The sequence below is a fragment of the Pleurodeles waltl genome, chromosome 6, assembly GCF_031143425.1.
Source record: "Pleurodeles waltl isolate 20211129_DDA chromosome 6, aPleWal1.hap1.20221129, whole genome shotgun sequence".
NCBI lineage: Eukaryota > Metazoa > Chordata > Amphibia > Caudata > Salamandridae > Pleurodeles > Pleurodeles waltl.
This window is the reverse complement of record NC_090445.1, coordinates 762628568-762653723: the sequence shown is the minus strand read 5'-3', so window position 1 is coordinate 762653723 and position 25156 is coordinate 762628568. Positions and strand designations below refer to the sequence as shown.

At 41.5% G+C, this 25156-nt stretch overlaps 1 protein-coding gene across 9 annotated transcripts in view; it reads left to right on the top strand.

Moving 5' to 3' along the window:
• VTI1A (vesicle transport through interaction with t-SNAREs 1A) overlaps positions 1–25156 on the top strand; it is a 1055694-nt gene that overhangs the window by 29123 nt on the left and 1001415 nt on the right. For all 9 annotated transcript variants that reach the window (XM_069239378.1, XM_069239385.1, XM_069239380.1 and 6 more), the window contains exons 2-3: positions 8814–8872; positions 20679–20789. In XM_069239378.1, the coding sequence (XP_069095479.1) occupies positions 8814–8872; positions 20679–20789 (170 nt within the window). The remainder of the gene's footprint in view (positions 1–8813; positions 8873–20678; positions 20790–25156) is intronic.

Genomic DNA, 25156 nt, shown 5'->3' with positions numbered 1-25156 from the left:
ATTTGCTGTTTTACAATGAACAGACTGACTGAATTCTTCCTCTGTAAGCACATTGGCGTATTCTAGTTTTAAAGGAAATATTGTTTCCCAGTCTTTTTGAGCCTCCAGAAATCGAAAGCGCAATGGCTCTGTATAGTGATCTATGAGCACACAAGGCCCTTTTAAGTGTTGCAGTTAGAAATGGCATTTGAGGACATCTAGTGAATTTCTTTGAGAACGAGGCTAACTTGACCTTTTTTGGAGCTGGTTTTAAGCTTAGTGGCTGAATAAAGCTCTTATTCTAGAAGAGCCTGTATGAGATTTGGGTAGAGAGGCTAGTGGGCATTTCCAAATTCAATATGAATTCTGTCAAGGTAGCTTATGGCTGTGCTGAAGTCTTTCGGGTACAGGAGTACTTCAAGAATTGAAGTTGGTATTTTGGTTAATATTCCTGGGAGGCGATATTCTGAGCTCAGATAGACATGAGGAGCCACGTTTGGGTGTAAAGAGTAGGCATTACATTTTTTGGGGATTGAGCATGATAACATTTAGGAACTTCTAAGATTAGATTACTCAGGCATGCCTTTAGGATGCATGCACACATGCCTGGTAATACACATATTCAGTTATAGTTGGAAATCATCAATCTTCTGGTGGATGCTGACGCCTGTGACCATAATTGGAAGTGCCAGTATTTGCACATGTAGATAGAAGAGAAGGGAGTTAAGATGGAGTCTTGACATCTTCTAAATTACCTCCTGGTAGGTTCAGAGTGGATTATGCCATTTTGTAACAGTTGTGGTCTGTTTTTCACGAAGGAGGCAAACCCAGTCAAGATCTATATCATAAAACCCATCCTGGAAACTCTGGTCTGAATTATTCATCTGTTTCTCAGATGGGGCGGTGGCCCAAAGAATCCCATTCCCGACCCTGCTGCTTTTAGTGTTCCCAGCTAGGACACAGGAAGGGGGACTCTGTCTGTCCAAAGAAATCACCCACTGGTGGGAACCCTAGCCTCCACCCTTACTCTGGGACTTGTCCAGTTCATCTTTAACCTCCCCCTCACATTGTTGGGGGGGAACCGGAACCACCCTTCTTGGGGTCACTCCCTGGTACCTTTTTGGACACTCTGGTGCTAACCCAAAGGTCTGCCTCCTCAACAAGCTTTCTAGGATCAGTCAGCTTACTGTCAACCAGGTGCTGGTGCAACTCTGTAGAACAAATACTGAGCATATGCTCTCTCTGAATTAAATTAAATAACCCTGTGTAATCATTTACTTTGCTGCCCCTACCCATCTATTCAGTGCCTTACCAGAGAAATCAAAAAGTTTACCCAGTTCTGTGTGGAGAGTTTGGTGATGTCCCTGAACCTCTGACGGTACTTCTCAGGTGTCAGCCAAACTTGGCAAGTAAAGCGGCTTTCATGGATGCATGTACATTTTGATCTCTTGGATCTAGTGTAAGAAGTGTGTCCCTCCCTACTACTGGTACATACCACCACAAGGCTGCCCCACATTGCTCTTCAGGAACCCCTTGAGCCCTTAGTGCAACTTCATAAGCAGCCAACCACTTATCAATGTCACCTCCCACCACATAACTTGGCACTACATTATTGAGTATACAAACCTTCCTTTCCCCAGCAGGTCCTGCATGTATGCTGCCACCATCACTGCTGGACTCATACTGTCTTGCCTTAATATCCAGCTCATTGAGACTCAGTTCATGAGCCAACAAAAGTTTCTTTTCAGCAAAGGCTCTCTCAGCCTCTCTCTCTGCTTTCCTGTCCTCTACTTCCAGGTTTAACTTTGCCATTTGTAGTTGAAATTCTTTCTCCTCCCTCCTTTCTTCTGTGGTCAGGCCATGGCTAGAGACACTGCTCCCTGGTTTACTAGGGGGCACAATTCCAGGGGTGACATCCACAACTACTGGCAAGAAATCCTCTAAAGGGCCCTCCTCTTGCTCCTTATCCTCAACATCCTCCTGTGAATGGGCTTCTGCCCAGGCCCCAGCGTCATTTGGTACTCCTCGTTCTTGGATGGACCCTGGGTGGGTACTCCCAACCCCTTGCAGAACCCCTTCAGCTGTTTGACAGTGTATGTCTCCATCTCGGCTAGGTGAAACTGTTCAGCTCCTGCTTGAGACCCAGCCAGACATGTTGAATGAGGATTTTAGTTAAAAATGTCAGGCAGAAAAACGAAATTGCAGAAAAAGATAAAAAATCAAGTTGACCTTCAACTGTGGATAGGTAGTGAACACTTAGCTCTTGTATGTCACTACACAAATACAAGTCCTATCCTTACCGCTGATCACCAATGTTAGAAATGGGGTCTTTGGTTGGCAGTCAGGTCACCACCTATCCAAGCAAATTGTATAATGTGTCTTCAGTCTTTAAACAAATGTATCTTGCACATACAAAGTACCTGGTTTGCATTCAAATTCTCTGCAAGGGACCGCATAGGAGGAGTTGTGTGGAAAACGGGGGAGGTGGGCGGCAAATTTTTCCGGCGCACACAGACGATGCGTCGTTGAGTTTTCACACAGGGCAGGCTTTGCGTCGATTTCCGGCGCGTATACTGTGATCCTCTTTGGGTTGCTGGGTTTTCGGACACCCGGGGACGATGGGTTGAAATACTTGCTGTGCAGGACGAAGTCACAGGGGCTGCGTAGATCCGGTGGGGGTTCCTCTCAGGAAGTCTGGCTGCATTGTTCCGGCTCGGCTTTGCGTCGATCCAGTGGGCCGTGCGTCGAATTTCCGGTTGCAACGCAGTCGCTGCATCGTTCTCATCTTCGGGAAGCCGGGCTGCGTTGATCCGGTTCGGCGTGCAGTGATTTTCTCACAGGGATGACGGCTGTGCATTGATACTTGCAGGCTGTGTGTAGATTTTTGCAGCACAAGGAGTTCTTTTGCAGGAATGAAGCATTTTTGGTCCTGATACTTCAAGGAACAGGACGCAAGCTCTATCCAAGTCCTTGAAGAGCACTTCTCAGAACAGCCAGAGGGCAGCAGGGCAGCAGGGCAACAGCAAGCCAGTAGTCCTTCTCAGAAAAGCAGTCAGGTGAGTCCTTTGGGAAGCCAGTCAGTTCTTCTTGGCAGGTTGCAGTTTCTGGTTCAGGGATTCTTCAACAGTGGGATCTTGTCCAGAAGTGTCTGTGAAGTAGAAGTGTCTACTTCAGAAGTATCTCTGTTGGTAGGGTCAGAGACCCTGCTTGAATACCCATATGTGCCTTTGAAGTGGGGGGACTTTAAAGAGTGACTTAGAAGTGCACAAAGTCCTCTTTCAGTTCCATCCTGTCTGCCAGAGTCCCAGTAGGGGGTGTGGCAGTCCTTTGTGTGAGAGCAGACCCTCCACCCTCCCATCCCACGAAGACCCATTCAATATTCAGATGTATGCAAGTGTGACTGAGCATCCTGTGTTTGGGGTTGTCTGAGTGAATGCACAAGGGAGCTGTCAACTAAACCTAGCCAGACGTGGACTGGAAGGCACAGAAACATTTACATGTAGAGAAATGCTCACTTTCTAAAAGTAGCATTTCTAAAATAGTAATATAAAATCCGACTTCACCATTAAGCAGGATTTTGTATCACCGTTCTGGCCATACTAAATATGACTTGGCTACTCCTTTCAGATCAGGATCTACCACTCAAACAGTATATTAGGGTAGCTCTAATGCTATCCTTTGAAAGGAGCAGGCCTCACAGCAGTGTAAAACGAATTTAGGAGTTTTACACTACCAGGACATATAGAACACACATGTTCATGTCCTGCCTTTTACCTACATAGCACCTTGCCCTGTGGGCTACCTAGGGCCTACCTCAGGGGTGACTTATATGTAGAAAAGGGGGAGTTTAAGGCTTGGCAATTACTTTTAAATGCCAAGTCGAAGTAGCAGTGAAATTGCGCACACAGGCACTGCAGAGGCAGGCCTGAGACATGGTTAGGGGACTACTTATGTGGGTGGCACAACCAGTGCTGCAAGCCTCTAGTAGCATTTAATTTACAAGCCCTGGGCACATGTAGTGCACTTGACTAGGGACTTCAAAGTAAATTAAATAAGCCAATTGGATATGAGCCAATGTCACCATGTTTTAAGGCGAGAGCATATGCACTTTAGCACTGGTTAGCAGTGGTAAAGTGAGCAGAATCCTAAAGCCAGCAGAAATGAGGTCAGTAAAAGAGAAGGAGAAAGGCAAAACGTTTGGTGATGACCCTGCGGAAAGGCCATTTCCAACAGTCTTCTACTAAGATCTCACTCTTGTGTACCCTGAGGCCTTCGTCTGTCTAGTTTCCATTCCTCTGCCCTGCAGTGGTATAGATCCCATTTCACTATTTGAGCAGAATTTTAAGCGGTTTCTGACATGATAATGTTTTTTTTAAAAAATGCCACCGGTATTCATGGATTTTTTTTTTTTTCTTCTGATTTCAAACAAAAGTGTCTTGGATTTCATGCCTACCAATTTTGGACGGTGTTTTCCTTAATTTAATTGCTCTTGCTAGTTGACTTGAGTTATTGCAAACTTTGCATCACATACGTGAGCTGTTAAACTCTGTACAGATAAAAATAACAAAAAAGAAAAGCATACAGAAATGTTTAAGTTAGCAGGTCCCTGGATGTAAACGATCTGGGCTCATACAACCATGGTGTAAATATATATTTTTAAAAATAATTATTACTTCCGTATTTCAATGTCGACTGCAGGAAACCTTATCTTGCATTGTTATTCCATGCTTGTGCCACTGACCAAATGGTGTCATTTGTTCATGCACTCAAAGTGGTTTGCTGTTAGAAGACCCAGTCCATCAGATGACATTATTTGTGACAGGAAAGGCTTGGGACTGGTATTACAGAGGTGGCAATGGGCCATGTAGATATACATTAATTTTGCCATTGAGGAGGTTTTCAATTATTTACATGGGTTGAACAAAGTCAAACCTTTCCAGGAACCATTTTTGCCTCACTAGTTCTGTGTGTCCTCTGCAGATGCTTATATGGTGTCCATCTTCCTGCCATCACCAGCCTTCTTTCAGTTTACTTTTTATATTTTGCCTTTAATCCCCTTATCTTGGGTGGAACCAGAATGCAGGCTTATTAATGAATTTGAGTTACTAATGTATCTAAAATAGTGAATCATTCCATTAGGTGACAGCTAAGCAAGTAAGAATAAATAACAAAGTTAAAGTGTTAATTCAAGGTAAACAGCTTCTAAATATCTTTATATGCTCTGGAATGTAAAATTGTGTGGAGGAAACAGGTTCATGAATCTTCCTACCATAAGTTGCCTCTGGTTTAACAGAAAACCATCTCTTTTGACAAGCCCGCCCTTGAGGCTATACAAAAGGAATGCCTTTTCTTTGCCAAAGATCAAGCTAATTCTCGTATTATTCTTGAGAGCGCTAATATCATCCATACATCATTTACTACAGGCTATCTCTGAAACTGAATTCTGACAAGACTGAGGTCCTCATCCTCGGCTCCATCCCCTCCTCATGGGACGACTTCTGGTGGCCTACCACACTGGGAACCGCACCGACACCCACCGGCCACACACACAACCTGGGATCCGTCCTGGACTTTTTACTGTCTATGACCCAGCAAGTCAACGCCATCTCCTCCTCCTGCTTCAACACCCTCTGCATGCTTCGGAAGATCTACAAATGGATCCCCACTGAAACCAGAAGAACCGTCACCCAAGCCCTCGTATGCAGAAAACTGGACTACGCCAATCCCCTCTATGCAGGAACTACGGCCAAACTCCAGAAAAGACTGCAACGCATCCAGAACCCCTCCGCACGCCTCATCCTGGACATCCCCCACCACTGCCACATCACAGCCCACCCGAGAGACCTACATTTGCTCCCTGTCAACAAGAGAATCACCTTCAAACTCCTCACCCACAAGGCACTGCACAACACCGGACCAGAATTCCTTAACAGACTGCTCTCCTTCTACACCCCGACCCGACAGCTTTGCTCTGCCGACCTTGCCCTCGCCACCGTCCCACGCATCTGCAGAACAACCACTGGCAGCAGATCATTCTCGCACCTCGCCACCAAGACGTGGAACACTCTTCCCATCCACCTGCGTCGGACTAAGGACCTCCTTACCTTCAGGAGACATCTCAAGACATCACTGTTCAAGCAGTAGCAGCCCCCCTCAGCACCTTGAGACCCTCACGGGAGAGTAGTGCGCTTTACAAATTTCCTGATTGATCGATTGATCGGATTCTCGTGTTCCTACAGTGAAAAATCATTCAGTTGGAGTATCTAACACCAGGATTACGAGCGCCTTCATATTCTGCTTGTACCTTGCTCCTCTGGCTAGTGAGATATCATTTTCCTTTTATACTCTTTCCTGAGAGACAGAAAGATCAGGGGTAATGGAATAAAATATCTACTTGTCCTTGGGACAGGTTGCTTCATAAATCTACTTGTCCTGTTACAAAATCCACATGTCCCTTTGGAGCCATATAGTGCAGAGACAAATTATGGCAGCAAGCATATTATATAGGAGCTCTAGTAATAGCCTCTCTGATTATGCAAGGGCTTGAATACTAGCAATTCCCTCCTTTTGCCACCCTTGCACAGATGTACCTACTGGGGCTGGTGGTGCCAGCAAGCAATAGTTCCAGGGTTTTAATGCACTTTTGAGTTTGTGCAAACCTACTAACTTGCATGATTTAACAGTGTTCACCAGCTCTTCTCTTCTCTTTTCCCATACTGAGAAAGCTTGGAAATGTATTCCTGACAAGGGCAGAAGTAACGTTTAGGGAAAAAAAGTGGGTGAGGGGGAAGTCAACTTGTAAACACTCAACCGATTTTTGGATGAGCAGATCTACACAAGCTTATTTGCTTGTGCTAAAATGCAGTTCACAAATATTTTCTAGGAGTATAATTTCCTGGCCTACTTCTGTACATTCTTGGTAATTCATGAAAGCCATAAATGTGCACTAATACATGGACCTATACCATGGGTGGACTTCTGTGATTTTCTTTAAAAATTGGGCCCATAGCCTAAGGTCTACCGTTAACCAAGGTCTTTTTTGTTTTTATTAAAATGTTGTTTATCTCTCTATTTATTGGATGGCTTCACTTTGAGTGCCGGCATTTTGCACTTTTACAAGGAGCATATCATCACACAAAGTAGTTTTGCTCAATGCCAGAAACTACTGTGGCAATGTATGCGTTTTGAAACAACAAAGTACTTTTGCCAATGTTTTTAATAATAGTGAGTGCCTGGCAGCTCCCACAACAATAAAGTTTTATAAAAAAATAATGTCAAAACAAGACCCGCATTGACAAAACTGTAAGCCTGATACCCAATTTTGAACCTGCTGGTTTGGCCATTGTTTGTTTATTTTCATGTTTGCCATAATCTTGTTGAAACTGGTTATACTGATTTTTCCATTGCGATTTTTTTATTATTTTTTTTTATTTTATTTTTGGCAATAGCATGCATCAACACATTTTACTAAAAGACGCTTCAAAGAAATGGTATCTAAAATTTCACAGTACCTTAGCAAAACGTTTATTTCCTAGTTTCGTTTTTTCTGACCATTTTAGTTTGAAAGCAGAGAATCCTCAATCTTGCTTTCAAGCTTCTGCAAATATTTATATCTAATCAGGGAGCATTCTGGGAGCATTAGACATAGCTTCATATTGTTAAACTTTGTAAACGTGTGTGCATACATTTTTATACTGAAACTAATATCAGTAGTGCAAACCAACCTTACAACATTTCCTTAGGGCACTCACCCTAATAATAAAGGTTTTGTATTAATAAGCCATATATACAAGTTTAAACAGCATTAACATTTGGGAGCAAATATGACCTTAACTGCAAACAATGCACTTACATGGTCCATAAAATGGTACTGTAAACTGGTTTCCGAAGTGATTGTGCTGCAGCGAGGTGGGCCTAATTGTCCCACATGTCCTGGCGTTGGGCTATAGGGATTACACACCCCTGAAGATTCCATTCTGTGCCAGTAGAGCACCAATATAACTCAGTTACACAGAACAATTGACACAGTAGGCTGGATAAGCTTTCTACACAGGCAGTCAGACTCAGACTGACGATAATAAGGAATAGTGTCCACTTACTTAGGTGGGTTTACCATGCACCCATGACTTTTGGTCATCCTCACAGAACCCAACTAGAAATGCTTTGTTGTTTATTGAGACGTATGCAGGATTTAGTGATCATGTTCGAGTTGCATTTTGATTTGAGCTGGAGAAGAGGATGAATGCTTGCACACAATGTTTTCAAGACTGGGCCGTGGATCCCCTGCACAGTATGTCATCAGGCAACGGGTGTGATGTGAACGAGGCCAGGTGAGGCATTGAGCTGCATTTGCAACTGTGTAAGAGTACATTTCCCTGTCCATATAAGTAGAGAAATATGTATGTACGTATTGAGGTGCCCTTTATGATATTATTATATTGTAGAAAGACCTATACCAAGTTTATTAAATATGAATTCATGTGTTGGCTTTTTTGATTTACATTGTTGTACATTGTGTTTCACTTTGTGGGATGTTGGTGCAGTTTGATTGGTTCATTTTCAACATCTACTTCCTTTCCCCTAGTTTGAAAGTCCGATTTCATTTTTCTAATAATGCTTAATTCTTTGAATGAAAAGCAGATGCCGTGGTTAAAAGTGCTGACGGACATGAAGCTGCTGTAGGGGTACCATAAACATATTTGTGATCATCTATGTAAAACTGCTTCATTACTTTTTAGAATTCAGGGCCTCTACATTGACAGAGCAAATGCATATGCTTTATATGATAATGTGCTATTTAATTGGTTTATTTTTATTTTGTTACTGTTTTTCAGATGAAAAGAAGCAGATGGTTGCACAAGTTGAAAAACAGCTGGAAGAAGCAAAAGAGTTGGTAGGTGTTTCATAGTCTTATTTTGTTGAAAAGGTCACTGTTAAAAACGCCTTAGGACTAGATAAGCCTAGCCTTTAAAATCGTTTGTCTGCTGAAGACTCTCCAACCCGCCTGCTTTTTTTCTATTTCACCTGGGAAGGTAGAATGTGTATGTTACAGAATGTAGTGGAAACAAGCGTTTTCTAGAGTGAAACCGGTGTAAAGTGTCAGAGAAATGTGGTAAAGTTCTTAAGAGGGTTAGCTGAGAGATTGTGTCTTTGGTATCGTGCTCAGAATCCCCTTGGAACACACATTTCACCTGCATGACCCACAGTGTGATTTTGGGCGAACTCGTTCTCTTCCGGCATCTTTCCTCGCCTCACTTCTCTCAGATCTAAACAGCGGGAGAGGCTAGTCTCCATCATTTGGGTCATGTTAATGAAGATTCACATCTTTTTTAAGCTCCTTCGCTTAATGCTCTGACACCACTAAGAATTATGATTTAAGGATTTGGAAATGATCCCCGGTTGTTTTATTTGGTCCTGGGAGATCTGTCTCATCTGCTGCAGCGTTTATGCTTGTGTTTAGGTGTCCGACTGTAAGTTGAGATTTAGACTGTTGGAGTAGGGGGTTGTGTCTGCTTTGATTAGCTTGATGACATATTTGAAACTGGCGCTCCCTCTTATTTTCCTGGCGTATCTGGTAAAGATTCCTCTAGACTTGTAAATGTTCACATGTGTGTTAGAAATAGAATCTGTTGAAGAAAACAAATTATTTAATACTCTCATGAGTTTAGCGCATAGTGCTTTACATTTCGTTACGACCTGCAGCAAAACCAGCACACTTTACTTTTGAAGGATCAGACTACATTAAGTGCCTTCAAATTAAAACACAAAGTATTAAAGTGCTATTTCAGAGTCCACTTTAAATTGTAAACCTCGGTGCCACCTTTAGCTGTCTTTCTTCATTTTCCTTTGTGGCTCGCGGATCAGCATTATGGAACGGGGCTCCTAATTAGTCTAAATAATCCTTTCATACACATTACTCCTTCTCTATAAATATTTCTTTTATTTCACGCAAAGAGGTGTGTTTTTTTTTCTCTTGAGGTGTGAATATCAAAGCCTTTTCTAAAGTTTTGTTTAGAATGAAGTCTGTTATAGTCTGCTTAATTAAATAAACACAAGTACTCTGTAAGAAGGTTATTCTTATTTCCTTCAGTCTTCCCTCTAGCCCAGGGGTCTTCAAACTATTGGGCCATAACTGATCCCAGTGGGGTCGCCAGGCTCTGGTCAAAAGAAGCACTGTGCTGATGCCAGTGCTTTATTTTAAGCTAAAAAATAAATGAGCGGCAGTCAACCTCTCTCTAATGGGCCATCAGTAAAGTCTTTTCTCATTTATATCTGGCTTGACAGTATGTGTCAAAAAGAGAAGGGGCTCCAGATAGTCTTCAACCCTCTCCACCGCCATTTTTGAGAACCAAATAGTGTATACTTTTACGCATTAGAAAGGCCTATCTAACCAAAATAGTATGTTTGGCAATCATGCATTTGATTTCATTTTAAAACTAGTTTTGAAAACTTGAATGCAATGTTTAAATGAGTCTAGTCATCTTCAAACAGGTTCAATTTAATTGAATAATTGTGAAGAATTCAAGGGGGGGCAATGGTTTTTTACCATTGGAAGGGGGGCACAGCATTAAAAAGTTTGGAGACTACTGCTCTTGTCGGACAGAAAGTACTTTTAAATACATAGGATCTATTTTTGCATGCATTGCTTCAAAGTGATAATACTAATTAAGGATATTGTGAGAGAACAAAGTGCTCATACTCACATACTCACTTATACAGGTTCCCACTGCACTAGGAAAGCTAGATACCTGTTGGTGGTACCAGTTTATTCTTCATGTCCGTGTATCACTTAGAGCAAGTGCTAATTCTGCCACAACTTGCTGGATTGATTAAAATCAGCACTCATAAGAGAATATTGCTGATCTAGTGATCTGAGAGCTCTAGGAGATTAGGTCCAGTGAAGTGTGGACCATTATTAGCTAACTTTCTGCCTTGGTCCAGAAGGATATTTTGGCACTGTTGACGGAACTATAGTAGAGAACAAATGGAGAGAAGCAGTTCAGAATTGTTAGGTTTATAGAAATCCAGTTTGCATTTGTTTTTTCTGACCGTCCGTTGATTTGCTACCGATATCAGATGGAGAGCCACAGAGGTGCCTTGGGCTGTATAAACAACACCCCCCAACCCCTAATCTGGAAGACCTAAATATGGGAATAACCAACATGTTTCTGGTTTCAAAAAAACGTAAGAATTCTGCTGATAAAAACAATACTCAAAGACAGAAAAGAGCTGGCCGGCCATTGTTAAATTGGGGTTAGCTATGAGTTCTAAATTCCTGATTTCGTTGGCTGGAACAGGACAGACACCCATTAAACTGGGTCATAAAACCATTGAGCAGTCAAACACTTTGGAAGCAAAGTTAACTGAAGAGGAAGCGGGATAAGGTTAATGTGAAACAGATCAACATAAGTTTAGGGAAGGTTAAAAAATGAGGGAAGCTTAAGAGTACAATAATAAATAAAAAAACTAAAATTAATATAAAGCGAAATGACAAGTCAAAATAGCCAAGCCCAACCCAGCTGAGGGACCTGCCCAGTAATAAGAAAAAAAGGTTACCCCAGCCAAGTTCTAAATAAATATCTACCTTCTATTTGCATATTGGAAAGTATGAGGACAAGTAATCACTGCACCCACCTTCTCCCATGCCATATCAACCATCCCAATAATGTTCTTTGGTTGGTGTCTAGTGGGTTGAAAAAATCAATTAATTATGCCCCTGTGGTTGATATGTCTCAAAATGAACAATGGATGTCAATCACTGATTTTGCCACAGTTACTACATGTTACTATTGTGTTAGGTAATTTTGTATTGATAACGAACATAACTGCTACTTGTGTGGTAACGTTAAAATGTTTAAGAATACTGTTCAAGACACTTCCTTGATTTGGAATGTTTCCTTATGCAAACGCCTTCTCTGTGAGCAGGCTAGGGGTGGCACTGTTGGTTGTAGAGGATTGAGGTTGAAGTGTTTTTGAAGGCGGAGGGGGTTTGTGTGGTGAATGAAGGTCCAGTGATTGCTTGGATCATGTCATGTGTCAAATGAAGTCTAGGCATAGATTTGAAGGAGATCTTTAATGTTTTCTTATGCTCAAAATTCCATTGCCCGGACAATGACCCTTTAATTCTGTGTTGGTTGAAACACAGTTGACACATTGGGACTCACAAATATATTACCTAATTTCTTCGGGCTGTTTTGTGACACAAATGAATAGCCCTGCACCAATATTGCAATGTCAGTAGACTGAACCAGACTACTCACCCTGTTGTGATTCATACAGTATTAAATGGTGGAACACCAAGAGTGTAGGCTATCCCTTATGCACATTGGTTTTAGTCACACTCTACAATCTTCTTCTTAGATAGGGCCTAAAGACTGCTTTTATTTACAAAGCTGGCCCTGCTGTGACACGGGGACGATTTTCTTCCCAACCTAAATTTGTGTAAAATAATTGAAAATAATATCAGTCTTATGAATTTGCATTTTGCAGTCACTGGGATGTATGTATTCAAACTAAATTCTTTGTCCAATGCCCATTCTGAACGAGTTGAAAGCCAGACAGGAATTTTGTTTTCTAGCACAATCAAAATATCTTCTTTAAAGGATTTTGATTTTAACCAATCTACAATAGTTCTCTTAAGCAAAAATTATTACTGGCAGTGGTTAATTTGAGCCTGTGGTTGCCGGTGGGGGACACCAGCACTTATTGTTGGGGACCGGCCCTTATTTTTTTGCATCAGGCATATACCGGGAGGAAAAGACGGAGGAAGAGAAAATCGGAAAAGCGTCACAAAGGGCGAAAGCAGAAAGTTGCAGGAGTGAGCTGAAGGGACACGGAGTGGCTGTAAATGGATTCAAGAGGCCCCAGTATTCTGTGCTTGCATATTTAATTGCAGTAGCCGCGTATTTCAGAGGAGAGCTTTGGGTACTGGCACGTTTTTATTACAAGTGAACCACTGATTACTGGCCAACAGAAATTTCACTTCTGGTAAACAGGTTCTGAAGCACCTCATTAAAATACAGCTGACCATGGCATATCCTTGGCTTCTTTGGAAATAATAGTTCTTTTTAAGGAGGAAACATGATAATGAGCTTGGGCTGCGCCTTACATTCTTGAATTCTAAACCATGTGAAAATTGACTTTGAGAGCCTGTGCTTGTTTTATTAAACTAAAGTCTAATTCGATTTGTTTTTGTGGTGTTTTAGAGCCCACACATATGGTTCAAGCACATACTCTGTTAGAAATTTGGCGATCTTCCATGGATAAGCCTTGTTGCCTTACATGAGAGCAGGGGCGGCTTCTCCATAAGGGCGGAGGAGCTTCGTCCCCCCACCATCAGCTGCAAACCTTTTCAAGAAAACGATAATAAACTGTGTTGATTATCGTTTTCTTGAAAAGGGGTGGGCCAAGGGCTGTGACGAGCACTTAAGATGACTCCCCTCTGAGCGCATGTGTGTTTGGCCGGCTGTCTCAGGCTGACCAAACACACATGCGCATTGGGATCTCTCCAGCCCAGCAACTAGCATGCACAGGCTCCCACTCTGCCTGGTGTGATTGGTGCAAGGCAGGCTGGGAGCCTGTGCCTGCAGAGGAGCGGATGGAGCAGCAGTAACGGTGTATTTATTTTTTTTTTTTATTATTACATTTTTTTATCCCCCCCCCCCCCCCCCCCTCCCAGGATGCCCAGCTCCTTCTGCTGGTCGAGAACCGCGACTGCATGAGAGACAGAATTGACTTTGCTTTGATGAGAGTTCAGGCCTGATCCTGAGATCTATTTTAGATGGCACTGTGTAGTGAAGCTTCTGGATGTACTTGTGGACATTTTGGAGGTTAGGTGGTGATAATGTACCCCTCACTTCAAACCATACTCCAAAATACTTATGTCACTCCCAGGTATTCAAAAGGGGTGGTGTATCACTAGGTAGCGACTAGTTGAGAAGCATTATTTTACCTTGAGCAAAATCATACCCTAGATACAGTTTAGAAAGAGAAGTTTAAGAAAATATCTGGTTTTGGAGGCAATAAGGTGTGGTGCACCTGGGACTTTAATAAGATGGCTAATTCCGAGCCTACAACACCCGTTTGTTCATTATTAGTTCCTCTATAGGAAGGCACAAAACGAAAACCTGCATCTACCCATCCAATTTGTTCGATTCGGCACAGGCAAGATAAGAGTGTTGCCGGCTGGTCGGCGTTTGGGCAGTTGAATGTGTTGGTAGTTTTCTCTGTCCCTTGCAGACTGTTGTATGACAGACTTTAGGAAAATGTATCTATGCGGTCAATATATAAACTTCTAATAGTCTTTATACCGCACCAGTTCCACCCACGTACACTTGTAGTGAGCTGTCTAGAAAAGTCAGCCCTTAGGCAGGGCTTCTACTTCAAAGCTTTGTCGCAATAAGAGCATGGTATTATGTCTCACTGTGACGTATTTTTTTAAAATTTGATCTCTTATGATTTGTTGAATTAGCTTGTTCTGATTACAAACTCCTAAACAATGGTGTTTGTTACCATAGCTTCCTTCGGAGGGCTTTGTGCTTTTTAAATAATCCCTATGTTAGGGACAGGTTTTTCTTCTTGAACACATTCTTAACTTAAAGCAGGTTCCCGAGGCATGCACATCTATTTTGATAAGCATTTTCTCAGGTAATTTTGCTAATTTTAGATATTCACTGATATTGTTTAGGGGCTCATTTGAAGTCTTCTATTAATCTCCAACTCAGTTTTATGTGATTTATTTTATTTTTGATGTAAATATTTGAATTGTTTCTGTGATCATTTTCTTCTGATGCTGGTTTTATTTTTTCTGGTTTTATACTGGTTTATTGACTTCTATGGGGTCGTTTTAGCATCTGGCAATGGACGACTTTAGCTGTCTGCAAGAACTTGTCATCAATACAGGATAAAGAAATGTTGTTAATAGTTACTCTTTGTCATTGACTTAATTTTGGAAAAGTCGTTCCTTACTGCACACAAGGCCAGGGCAGTTCTGCCAGAAGCAGTTTATCCCGTCCTGGACACCAGCATTTGCAGCCTTGCTAGCTACACATGCACAGACCTCTCCCATAGCTTCATTTGGGTGTTACTCTCTGCAGAGCTCTTCACACACAGCAAGCCAGATGTGTTGGCCCTGCCATTGTTTCTCACTTATTGTATTTATGAACCACCTCTCAATCTCGATGAAGGGCACCATTCCTGAAAGGTGTTGCTCTCATTCTTTAAATGGGCCACCTTCCCCAGGTCATTTCCTGATGTCCAGTCATGGCCCAGTTGCTTTGTAGACAAACTGAAAGTTTGACATTCTCATTGAATACAAAGGGAGCACATGGTGACAAAGAGCCTTCCTCACACAGCAATCACTGTGACATTGCTCTTCCTATGAGATGGGATGCTAAACAGTGTGAAATATTGAAAATGGGACCCTACATTAAATTCAATCATTGGGAATCATCAGGCAGTGACATTCAGGAGAGCTGCCAGCTTACAAGACGAACTAGTATCCACCACAATGTTGAAAAGAAAACTCAATGGCTTCAGAAACCTGGATTTTACAAATGTCATCAATGTAAGGCCTGTAAAATTGCAATTAACAAGCAGATGTACAGCATCAAGAATGGACAGCAGATACAAATTAAGCAACATATTACATGCAGAATTAGATTCACAAATTATGTAATAGAATGCACGTATCCATTGAAATATGTGGGAAGCACAATTTGTCAGCCCAAGAAAAGAATTTTAGAACATATCAGGGCAATGATCCACAAAGACCACAGTAATGCGTTAGCTAAGCACATGGAACAAAAACACAACGGTGATTGGACACAACTGAAATATGATGCAATTGATCAAGTTGAAAAGTCTGTGAGGGGCAGCGACAGGGAACGAACCCTGAGACAAAGGGAGTTGAGATACATCTTGTCATTTCGGAGTATGGCACCGGGTGCTTGAACAAGAACGAGGAATTACATGTACACTTGTAAAATTTGAAAAAAACACTCGTCAAATGAGACTCTGCAGAAATACAGATGTTGTCTCGGTTGGTCGCACCGATAATGAATTAAATAATGGGAGCATGGTATTTCAGTAAATTGAACATATAGTATGGGGAAGCATAACACAAAATGAATTGTTGACTATGTGTTTGAACTGAATGATGTAGAGTCAATGGTGCCGTTCAGTTTAAAATGTATATATCATGACATGTTTGGGCTAATTATGCCAGAGGTTCCACGTTTTCTAACATGAAATTCTGGCATTCTGGAGTTATAGGATTATCGAAAACAACATTATGCGGGACAAAAAGATAAAAAGATTGTGCGCCCTTTTGTTTGCAAATCATGGAGGATCAATGCTGCATACATGTGACATTAAATAGGAAATAACATTGCTACCCGTTGGGCCGCACAAGCAGATATTGTAGGTGATACCAGCAGCAGACATTGCACGGAATGATGAAAGGAAATAAAATAAAACCTAAGCAATGGTAAAATGGAAAAGCGGGGTGAATGAGTGTTACCTGGAATCATGCATGGAAACATGGAGCTGGTTTTGGAAAAAGAACAGATTTCAAAGCAAAGAGTGCACAATAGAGATAAGCTTCAGAACAATGAAATGGACTGTGAACTTTAGAAAATGCGTTGCACTGAGCGGTCCTTGCTTGGGACCTCTTGTTAATTTTCGGAGTACCTTTTGATAATCAATTGAAGTAAAGTAAATTAAAGTGTATATTTTAAATAAGGTTCATAGATGGATGAAGTCAAATTCACGTGGACAGACATTGGTTCACTAAAAACTGAAAAAGACTGTGTTTTAAAAAATGGTAGCATGGTCACGTGAGCATCCCGTGATCAAGGTCGAGAGACTGAACCGCGTTGGGTTGTTTCTTTGTACCACAGTAACGAGTCATTAAAATTGCACAATAGCACACCGCAGTGAGCGCTTCCTGGTGTCTTCTGTTGATAGGGAGAAGCGAAATGAAAATATGAAACGGCGAGTGCCCTACTGAGGAGACTCTCACCACTGCAAGGAGTGTAAGCCTTCTTGTGCCCCTTGGGCTTCAACATACAGGAATTAATACATATTATATATATGTGTGTGTGTGTGTTATATATACCACACATACATACAAAAACAAACCTTGCATTCCAGGAACTCGAGATAACTTCAAGTTTAATATCAAACAATCTCATGACAAATACTGATGCGTTTTACCTGTTAAGTCTTTTTCACCGGCAGCAAGAGTGCGCCATGTGCTTCGATCACATTGCTCTAAAATATATATATTTTATATAGTGCAGGACAACATTTTGTTGTGCTCGTTGGAGGTGCAGCTTTTGTTCTACCATTCTCCTCTTTATGAAGCCTACGGATAATATATATAGTGTGCCATAATAGATTGGCCATTTAAACACAATATGTTCCCCTTTGATCTTGGTGCGTCCTTGTGAGTGATTACTAAACTGTTTGCTCAGGTTCATTCCTTCCGGTAACTTCAGTATGTCTTCTGTTACCGTAATGTTGACATTTAGCTGATAAGGTGTCCATTTTGAATCATATGTACGTCCGCATTGATGTTTGTGCTTTGGGTTCTTTTGGACCTAGGGTTCAATTTGGACTTAATACAGTAATTTTGGAAACCTCAGAAGAGGATACAACAGGAGCCATTCTGAAAACTGGGCTTCCCGGAACATTTTCTCCACTGGTGGGAGTGACTGTTATCAAGAAGAGTATGTATGGCACCCTCTGCCATTACATGATAACAGTTTAGTTGTCTCAGTGACGTCTTCTGAGCCTCCAGCGACCATGTGTTGGAGGGGACCCCTTTGCCACTCTAAATCTGGGTTCCTTAGTGTTTACCTTGTTAAGAATTCAAATCAGTAGCTCAATTCCCACGCAAAGCCTTCCTCTGTCTGCCCTTCTCTCCTTCCATCACTTACATTTATGGGCATATGTTTCCATTGGTCTAATGGGATACCTGTTCTCTCTATCTCCACACACTACAGATCTTGAGAACAGATTATGGTAATTTAGACTTAAGGCCCAATGTAGCCATAGCCCCAGAAGTGCTCTATGGGGCAGGTCATACAGATCCCTCCAGATAAATGTGTAGGAATTGTTCCTAGCTTTAGAGGCCTTCCTTCTGGCTTGGACATCATACTCGATGTTTTGACAGTTCACATGGACAGTACCACACACCTACTTAAGAGTGAAAGTGTGTCAATTTTACAGTGATTTGGAGAGAACCATCTTCCAGGACATCTTCGTTCAGGTGTCCCACAATGAAGAGACGCTCCTCCTGAAGGCCGAATTCACTGTTAATGCCTAATAACATTGCCTGAGTGGGAGCTCAATGGAATGGTCCACCATTTTAGTTTTGAAACCTAAAAATTATACTTTTTTTTTTTTTTTTTTTACATTTTTACTGCATATCCTAACTTTAAGAACTTTGCCTCCTGCATTCGTAGAGTTCTTTTTCCTAGGGGGCAGTATCATGTTTAACCGGTCATGGAAGTTCCTCTACACCTTTACTCCGACTCCATTGGTAATAAGTGTCTTCCAGAAACCTTGGGACTTTCTACGGTCTTCACTTATCCTTGTTGCTCCATCCTATCTCCACAAGCTGTATTTTTGGAGCTCCAGAACATTTATCAAGGGAGGTCATTGTGCGGCTTTGAGACAAGAGCTCTTGACTAGAGACAGACTGTTTCCACCACACACACACACACACACAATCATTCTGCTTGATTTTCTTGTTTCCAAGGGATATCTGACCTAGTTGGTGTATCTACACGCTTGCAGGAATTAACTTGCAGGTGTCTTTTTTCACCTTAAACAAATCTATTTATTGCCTTATGGTTTACCTTTTTCACATCTTCGCTCTAGCTGATGAGGCCAGTGGCTTTTGGAGATTTAAATTGTGATCTTTACTCTCTTATGCATAAAACATTGAAACCTTGGCCTTGTGTGTGATTTAAAGCTATTCTGGAAGACTATATTTCTAACTACTGTTATTACTATAAGGTATAATATATGCGACCTGAATTCACTGTGGTCTTCAGAACCATACAGAATTGTTCTTTGAGTCAGGGTAGTTCTACTGACCCACCAGTCTTTCATTTTAAAGGTGTCTAATTTTTGTCTTGACAAAGAAATCAGTCTGTCTTTCTCATGCCTGCTCAACCTAGCAGGTGCTTAACTTAAAGTGCATAGTTTGTTTTTACCTTAACAGCACCTGGCAAAGTAATTTTATTGTATTTATAGTTTTTGATATACATCTTCTGAGGTAATGGGATTACACATGAGGTAACGTTACAACTACAAGTAAAGATTTCACATAAGGTTACACGTTGCAACTACAGCCAGGAATCAGATTACAATATAATGAGAATTTTAAACTGTACAGTACAACACCTCTTCGTCCCAGGAGGAAAACTAAACACTGCATGATCGTATTAAGATATTGCAACACGATAAAAAGACTGTAATTAGTAGTGGGGGGAAAACAGAGGAGAAAGAACTTTGAATAAGTGGTAGACTTAGAAGGAATAGGAAGCAATCACCTTTCCAAAACCCATGAAGAGGTGTTTTGTGTTTTTGTGCCAGGGAATTAAGGTTTCTGTGTGACGTACAAGGGGGAATATTGGTGAGTGACCCTATGGGAGGGATGTGCTGCAAACACGATTCTAGAGGAACCATCGGGGATTGATGAATGGGAAAAATCTAATCAGAAGTTGTGACCTGCTACCCTTGTTAAATATGTATATAATTTTTTTTAAAGTTCTGCGGGCCCAGCAGTTGTAGAAGTGTTTCTCGGCCACTTGCTTCATGTTTTTTTTTTCACAGTTACACACCTTGTTTTTTGGTTGTTTCTCCTCTCACTTTGCCAATAGAAACTGGCCATCTGCCATGTTAGAACGGTAAATTGAAAATGGTTGCTGTTGGAACAGAAAATGGAAATGTACAGCATGTGATCCTGGTATCCTGGATGTTTTGTTTGATCCTGCCACCAGACAATTGTAGGTTGCAAGCAGAGGCCTAGGGCTGTCCGTTGTAATGTGAAGTCCAGAACCTATTATATGACCTGAAAGGGAGCATCAAGTGTGCCGTCATAGCCGACACGGCACGGCTGTCCATGTCCTAGGTTAGTCACATAAAACGGTGGTGGCAACTTACCAAGTTTTGCAACTCATTTGTTATGACAAACTTATTTTCTATGGCAGAGAAGAGTTTGGTCAACCGACCCCACTTGCGCAAACTTCTGCTTCTCTGTGGTCTCTAGTCAGTTGTGCTTACATTGTGCGTGTGTGTCCTGTGCACCTATTTGCAGTGTATGGGGAGCACATAGGTGGTAGTAGGACCATAACTATACCAATCTACATTGTATAGTATTTAAGTTTGCTCTGAGATTAATGTGCCTTCTGTTTATTTAAATATAAAAACTCGGGCTGAACAGTACATTATTGTGTCTGTTTGACTTGAGTTGTGAGGTTTTGCCCCCGGTCTGCTTTCCTGAGAAGCCTTTGACTGCTCCCAGGCCCTACTCTGAGTTCAGTCTGGAATCTTGAACCAGAAATCAGTGATGGTGGGTGGGTATCATAAAGGGCTCTCCATTCTTTTGGCTGAGACTATAAAGGAAAACACGGCCACGAAGACCTACCCAAGATCTGCTAGTCACTGTCCTTTCTCCCTTCTCTTAGCTCGAACAAATGGACCTGGAAGTGCGAGAAATCCCCGCACCGAGCCGGGCGATGTATGGCGCCCGGATGCGCAGCTACAAGCAGGAGCTCAGCAAGCTGGAGGTGGATTTTGTAAGTCAATTTGGCAATGTAACGTTTACTTAAAGAGACGTTTTGGCTCCATTGTTCGTTGCACCCTAAATCACTTTACTAAATAAATGACCTGTTTATTAGAGCAGACCCCATTCACATGCTCATTTTCACATGGAGTATTTAATTGAAATTGCTTTAAGATAGCGCTTATTGCCCCCTGACGAGGCGCTGAAACCAGGTTAAGGGATGTGCCTAACCACCATGGTAACACGGCACAAAAATTGCGTAAATACGTCTAGGTTTCTCGATCACATTTTGTAGAGCAGGGTTGTGCGTAAGACCGCACCCACTCTTTTAGATTCCATTTCATGTGCTAAACTGGGAGAGGAACTTTTCATAACTGGTTTGTCTACAGTGAATCACGGAGCTGCTTGTGGCGAGGTGTTCAAGTATTCTTTGTGTCGCACTGTACTAGCGTTTGAATTATTTATCACAATGACATTATTTAATGTAGCGATTTTGTTTTCCTTTTTCTCGAAATCTTTATGATTTTATAGTAAAACAAGTCTAACATGTTCGGATATTCATCAGGTTAAAATGAAAGTAAAAAACATTTAGTTTATAATGTAGCAACAGAGAAACACATATGTGCGTGGACACATATCTAGAAAATATTTCACTGTCTGTCCCCTTTCGTTTCATCACCCTTTTGCCAGTTATCATCCCCCACTGTTGTCCACGGTCATCATGTTGTCCCCTTAACATACACAGATCAAATGTTTATTCCCTGTGGACATGCCTGGCGCTAACATGCAATCCAAGTACTTCACCATCTCACAAGTATCTGCTGATCAAACCCCTCCCTCAGTCAGGCCTCTTGAGACCTGAGTCAGGCTACATGTCATACAGTCAGAACAACATGGGGACACGCCCTGTGCCCTATGTGTTTTTTTCAATAATATAACTATAAAATGCATATGTGAATCCTTTGTCTCGTTCATGAGTCGAATTGAAATAAACTATACTTAGTTATTTTCAAGGTGGCCTGAATAATTGTATAAAATGTATGTAGTCTACAGACTAGGTTAAGTTTACTCTCACACAAAACTATACAGCGCTTTCCAACGTTGGCTTATGCCGCCATCGTGTGGCCAAATATGAAGTTACCGCTTTTTTTAATGCTGATAAATGTTATCATGACCAAACGTTTGTCCGATTATGACGTGCTTGTAGAAAAAAATGTGTACCTCAACTATTAAACATTATATTAATTAATTGTATATTGCAGTGTCTGGTCTTGGTACAACATAGAGCTTTATTGTGTAAAATAATAGCTGCGCGAGCCAACAGGAAGAGCCGAACTAAGGATGAGGCTTGAATCGAAGAGCTCGTGCACGAGCCGAGCCATTAAAGTGTTTTGCCATGTAAATCGTGCAATAGACATTATGCACAAATGTGATAAATTATAATCATAATTCAGAAAAGTACTATTTCTTCAACAAGTGGAATAATGTTACCTTAGTACAATTATTATATCACTGCATTGAGCGGCATTTATTAAAAGTGATACTTTATTAACAAAAACTCAGAACTACTTATGGCTCCCTCCTGGACATAATGTCATTAGTGAACCAAGAGACAAGTTGTCATATGTATACTAGTCCTACATTCTTATTATACAAGGAGCCCCATTAATATTCACACAGTATGTTTTGTAACAGTGCACATCATGAACTAATGTATTTTAGTTTACTTTTATATGTGATAACAATATTCACTTAGGACCTCAGAAGCTGGTTATCTCTTTCTTTCTCCTATTTTGCATGAAAAGTTCATAATTATCTTTAATTCTTGGTGCATGATGTTATGCTGTGGGTTGCCCGTTTTGGGCTCTAAGGTTCTCAAGTTGAACTCGACCCAGGCATCTGACTCGAGCCTTCAGTAGCTCACCCATTTCAAGCCGGTTTTGAAAAATATAGACTTATGGCCTGATTTAGAGATTGTCGGAAATGTAATGTGTGACGGATATCCCGTCCGCCTTATTACAAGTTCTTTACTTCCTAATGTGCTTGTAATAAGGCGGACGGGCTATCCTTCACATTTGTGACACAGTACCCATCCACTAGACTTTGAATCATGCCCTTGGTCTCGACTCTCCTCTGAATCTCACACCAAGTACTTGTCTCGGGTATAGATTTTATGAGCAACCTGCTGGGGATAGCCTGTTTGGGCATGTAGGCTAGCATAATACCACTTTGAAATAAGAAATCTCTAGTAAGTTATGAGCCTATTAATGCTTTTGTACTGTGAGGCAAAAGTTACTTTCTTCAGTCCCAAACCTTAGTGGAATTTTTAAAGGCACTCACTGCTAACGATAGTTCTAGGGCGTTGGCCCATGTGTTAATAGTAGGCATAGGACTCCATCATAGAGTAATCATGAATCACATATCATAATGAAAAGTAATGAGTGGTCCCACATGTGAGATCATGAAGCATTTTCAGGGCATAATATTTATTTTATTAAAAAAATGATTTCCAAACATGCCTTTCTGCAGGTTGCATTGATAGATTTTTAACGAAATTTTGATTAAAAATAGCAGTTAAGTAAAATTAAAAGCGTGGAGACCACCTCCGTCAAACGTTTTAAAGGGAAGAATGTAACAAAAAGTATTCTAGCAAGGATAGGGGTTCTATAAAGCTGAAAGTGAACACTGCTCATGTATGGAAGCCAGGAGCACCTCTATTCTATCGTGCCTTGACCTGGTAGTTGCTTCAGTTTGTGTTGATTAAACTTCAGGTTCATGACCTTGCTTTATGAAACCTTCCAATTTTGTGTGGGAAGAAGGTGGGGTGTTTGTTTTCCGTGCGATCTGTTTAATTGTTTAATGTTTTTCTTCTCTATCTCGTTATTCATCATCCTGTACTCGAACAGCGAGTACCAAGCCAGTCCATGTTGGAATAAACATCAAATTGGGAACTTAATGGAAGACAGGATGGATTAATTGAAAATATCTGTAAGGAGGCTAGAACATCCTGTGTGTAATCTCTACCTTCCAAATGCCAGCAAGTGTTTGAAAGGATCTCTATGTTGCCACTTAGCAACTAAGTAGACACAGGACATTTCTTAGTAAATCCGTAGTAGCTTTTGCCGATGTAGAATGGTCTTCATGGCTTATACGAAGGGTCCAGGTTACAGATGTAACAGAGCTTTCCAAGAATCTCTGCATGTGAAACTGGGCTATTTATTAAAGTCCAAGCAAATGGGCACCTGACTGACAAGGAGCTGAATGGACTTCCTTATATACTTAGTTCTAGCCTCAAAAAGCACTTGGATCTTCTGACATTTAGTGCATGCAGTGATGTTCTTCTGGAGCGGTAGTATTTTGAAACATGAGAGTAAGGATTTTAAGGAACGATTAATATGAAAGTCTGAGGCGACTTTGGGTAAGAAGGCTGGAGATATCCTCATGACTACACTTGTTTTGTTGAAAATAGCAGATTGCTTTTCAGGGCATCATGCCTAGATTTCGCTTACTCAGTCTGCAAAAGTAAACACAACTAGGAGGTTTGCCTTCCACTACAGATGCTGAACAGAAAGCATATGTACATGCTCAAAAGTAGATTCCATACGTTTTGGAAAAACTGAACAGTGTTCCAGTGGAGGTGTGGGCCTTCTGACTGAAAGGGGATTGCGCTGTTATCTGAAATCCTTTATCTGTTAGGTGGTTAAAAATGAAATGGTGGGCTGTACGTCCAGCGGAATAGACCTTCCTGGAGCTGAAGCCAACTGTCCCTGAATGATAGTGGCAAAAGGTAACTGAAGCTAACTGATGGGACCTGGATGCCACCAGTTGGCCCTAGCCCCAGCACAACACCAACGAAACACCGACAAAGACAGACTTTAATTTATAGTGGAAGAGTTTATTACAAAATTGAGCATAGTACTCCAAAACACTAGGCAGATTCAAAATGCAATAAGACAGTATCAACATTTTTTGAAATTCATAACGAACATAAGCAAATAAGACCAAGGGATAAACAAATAAATCTGATAAATCATACAGAGTAAAACATGGCTTGTTACCACTCACAACACCAGGAACCTCCTGCCTTCCTGAACTCCATTGAGCCACACAAGTGCAACCATACCTCACCTGTATCCGTGGGGGGTGGTCTTTAACACCTCACCCTCCCTTGTCCTCATGGTCAGGGTTCTGCACCCCAAACTCCAAGCTGACATGGGGCTGTGACGGGATGGCCAGGAGCCTTATGCCCATCCCAGTGGTCTGGGCACCCTAGACCCCAAGCAAGTGTGTACATCCACCAGTTGGTTCAGGACTGCTGGACCCTACCATTGGTGTTGTCCAAGGGACCCTCCTTTGCATAGGGGTACATTTTGTATCTCA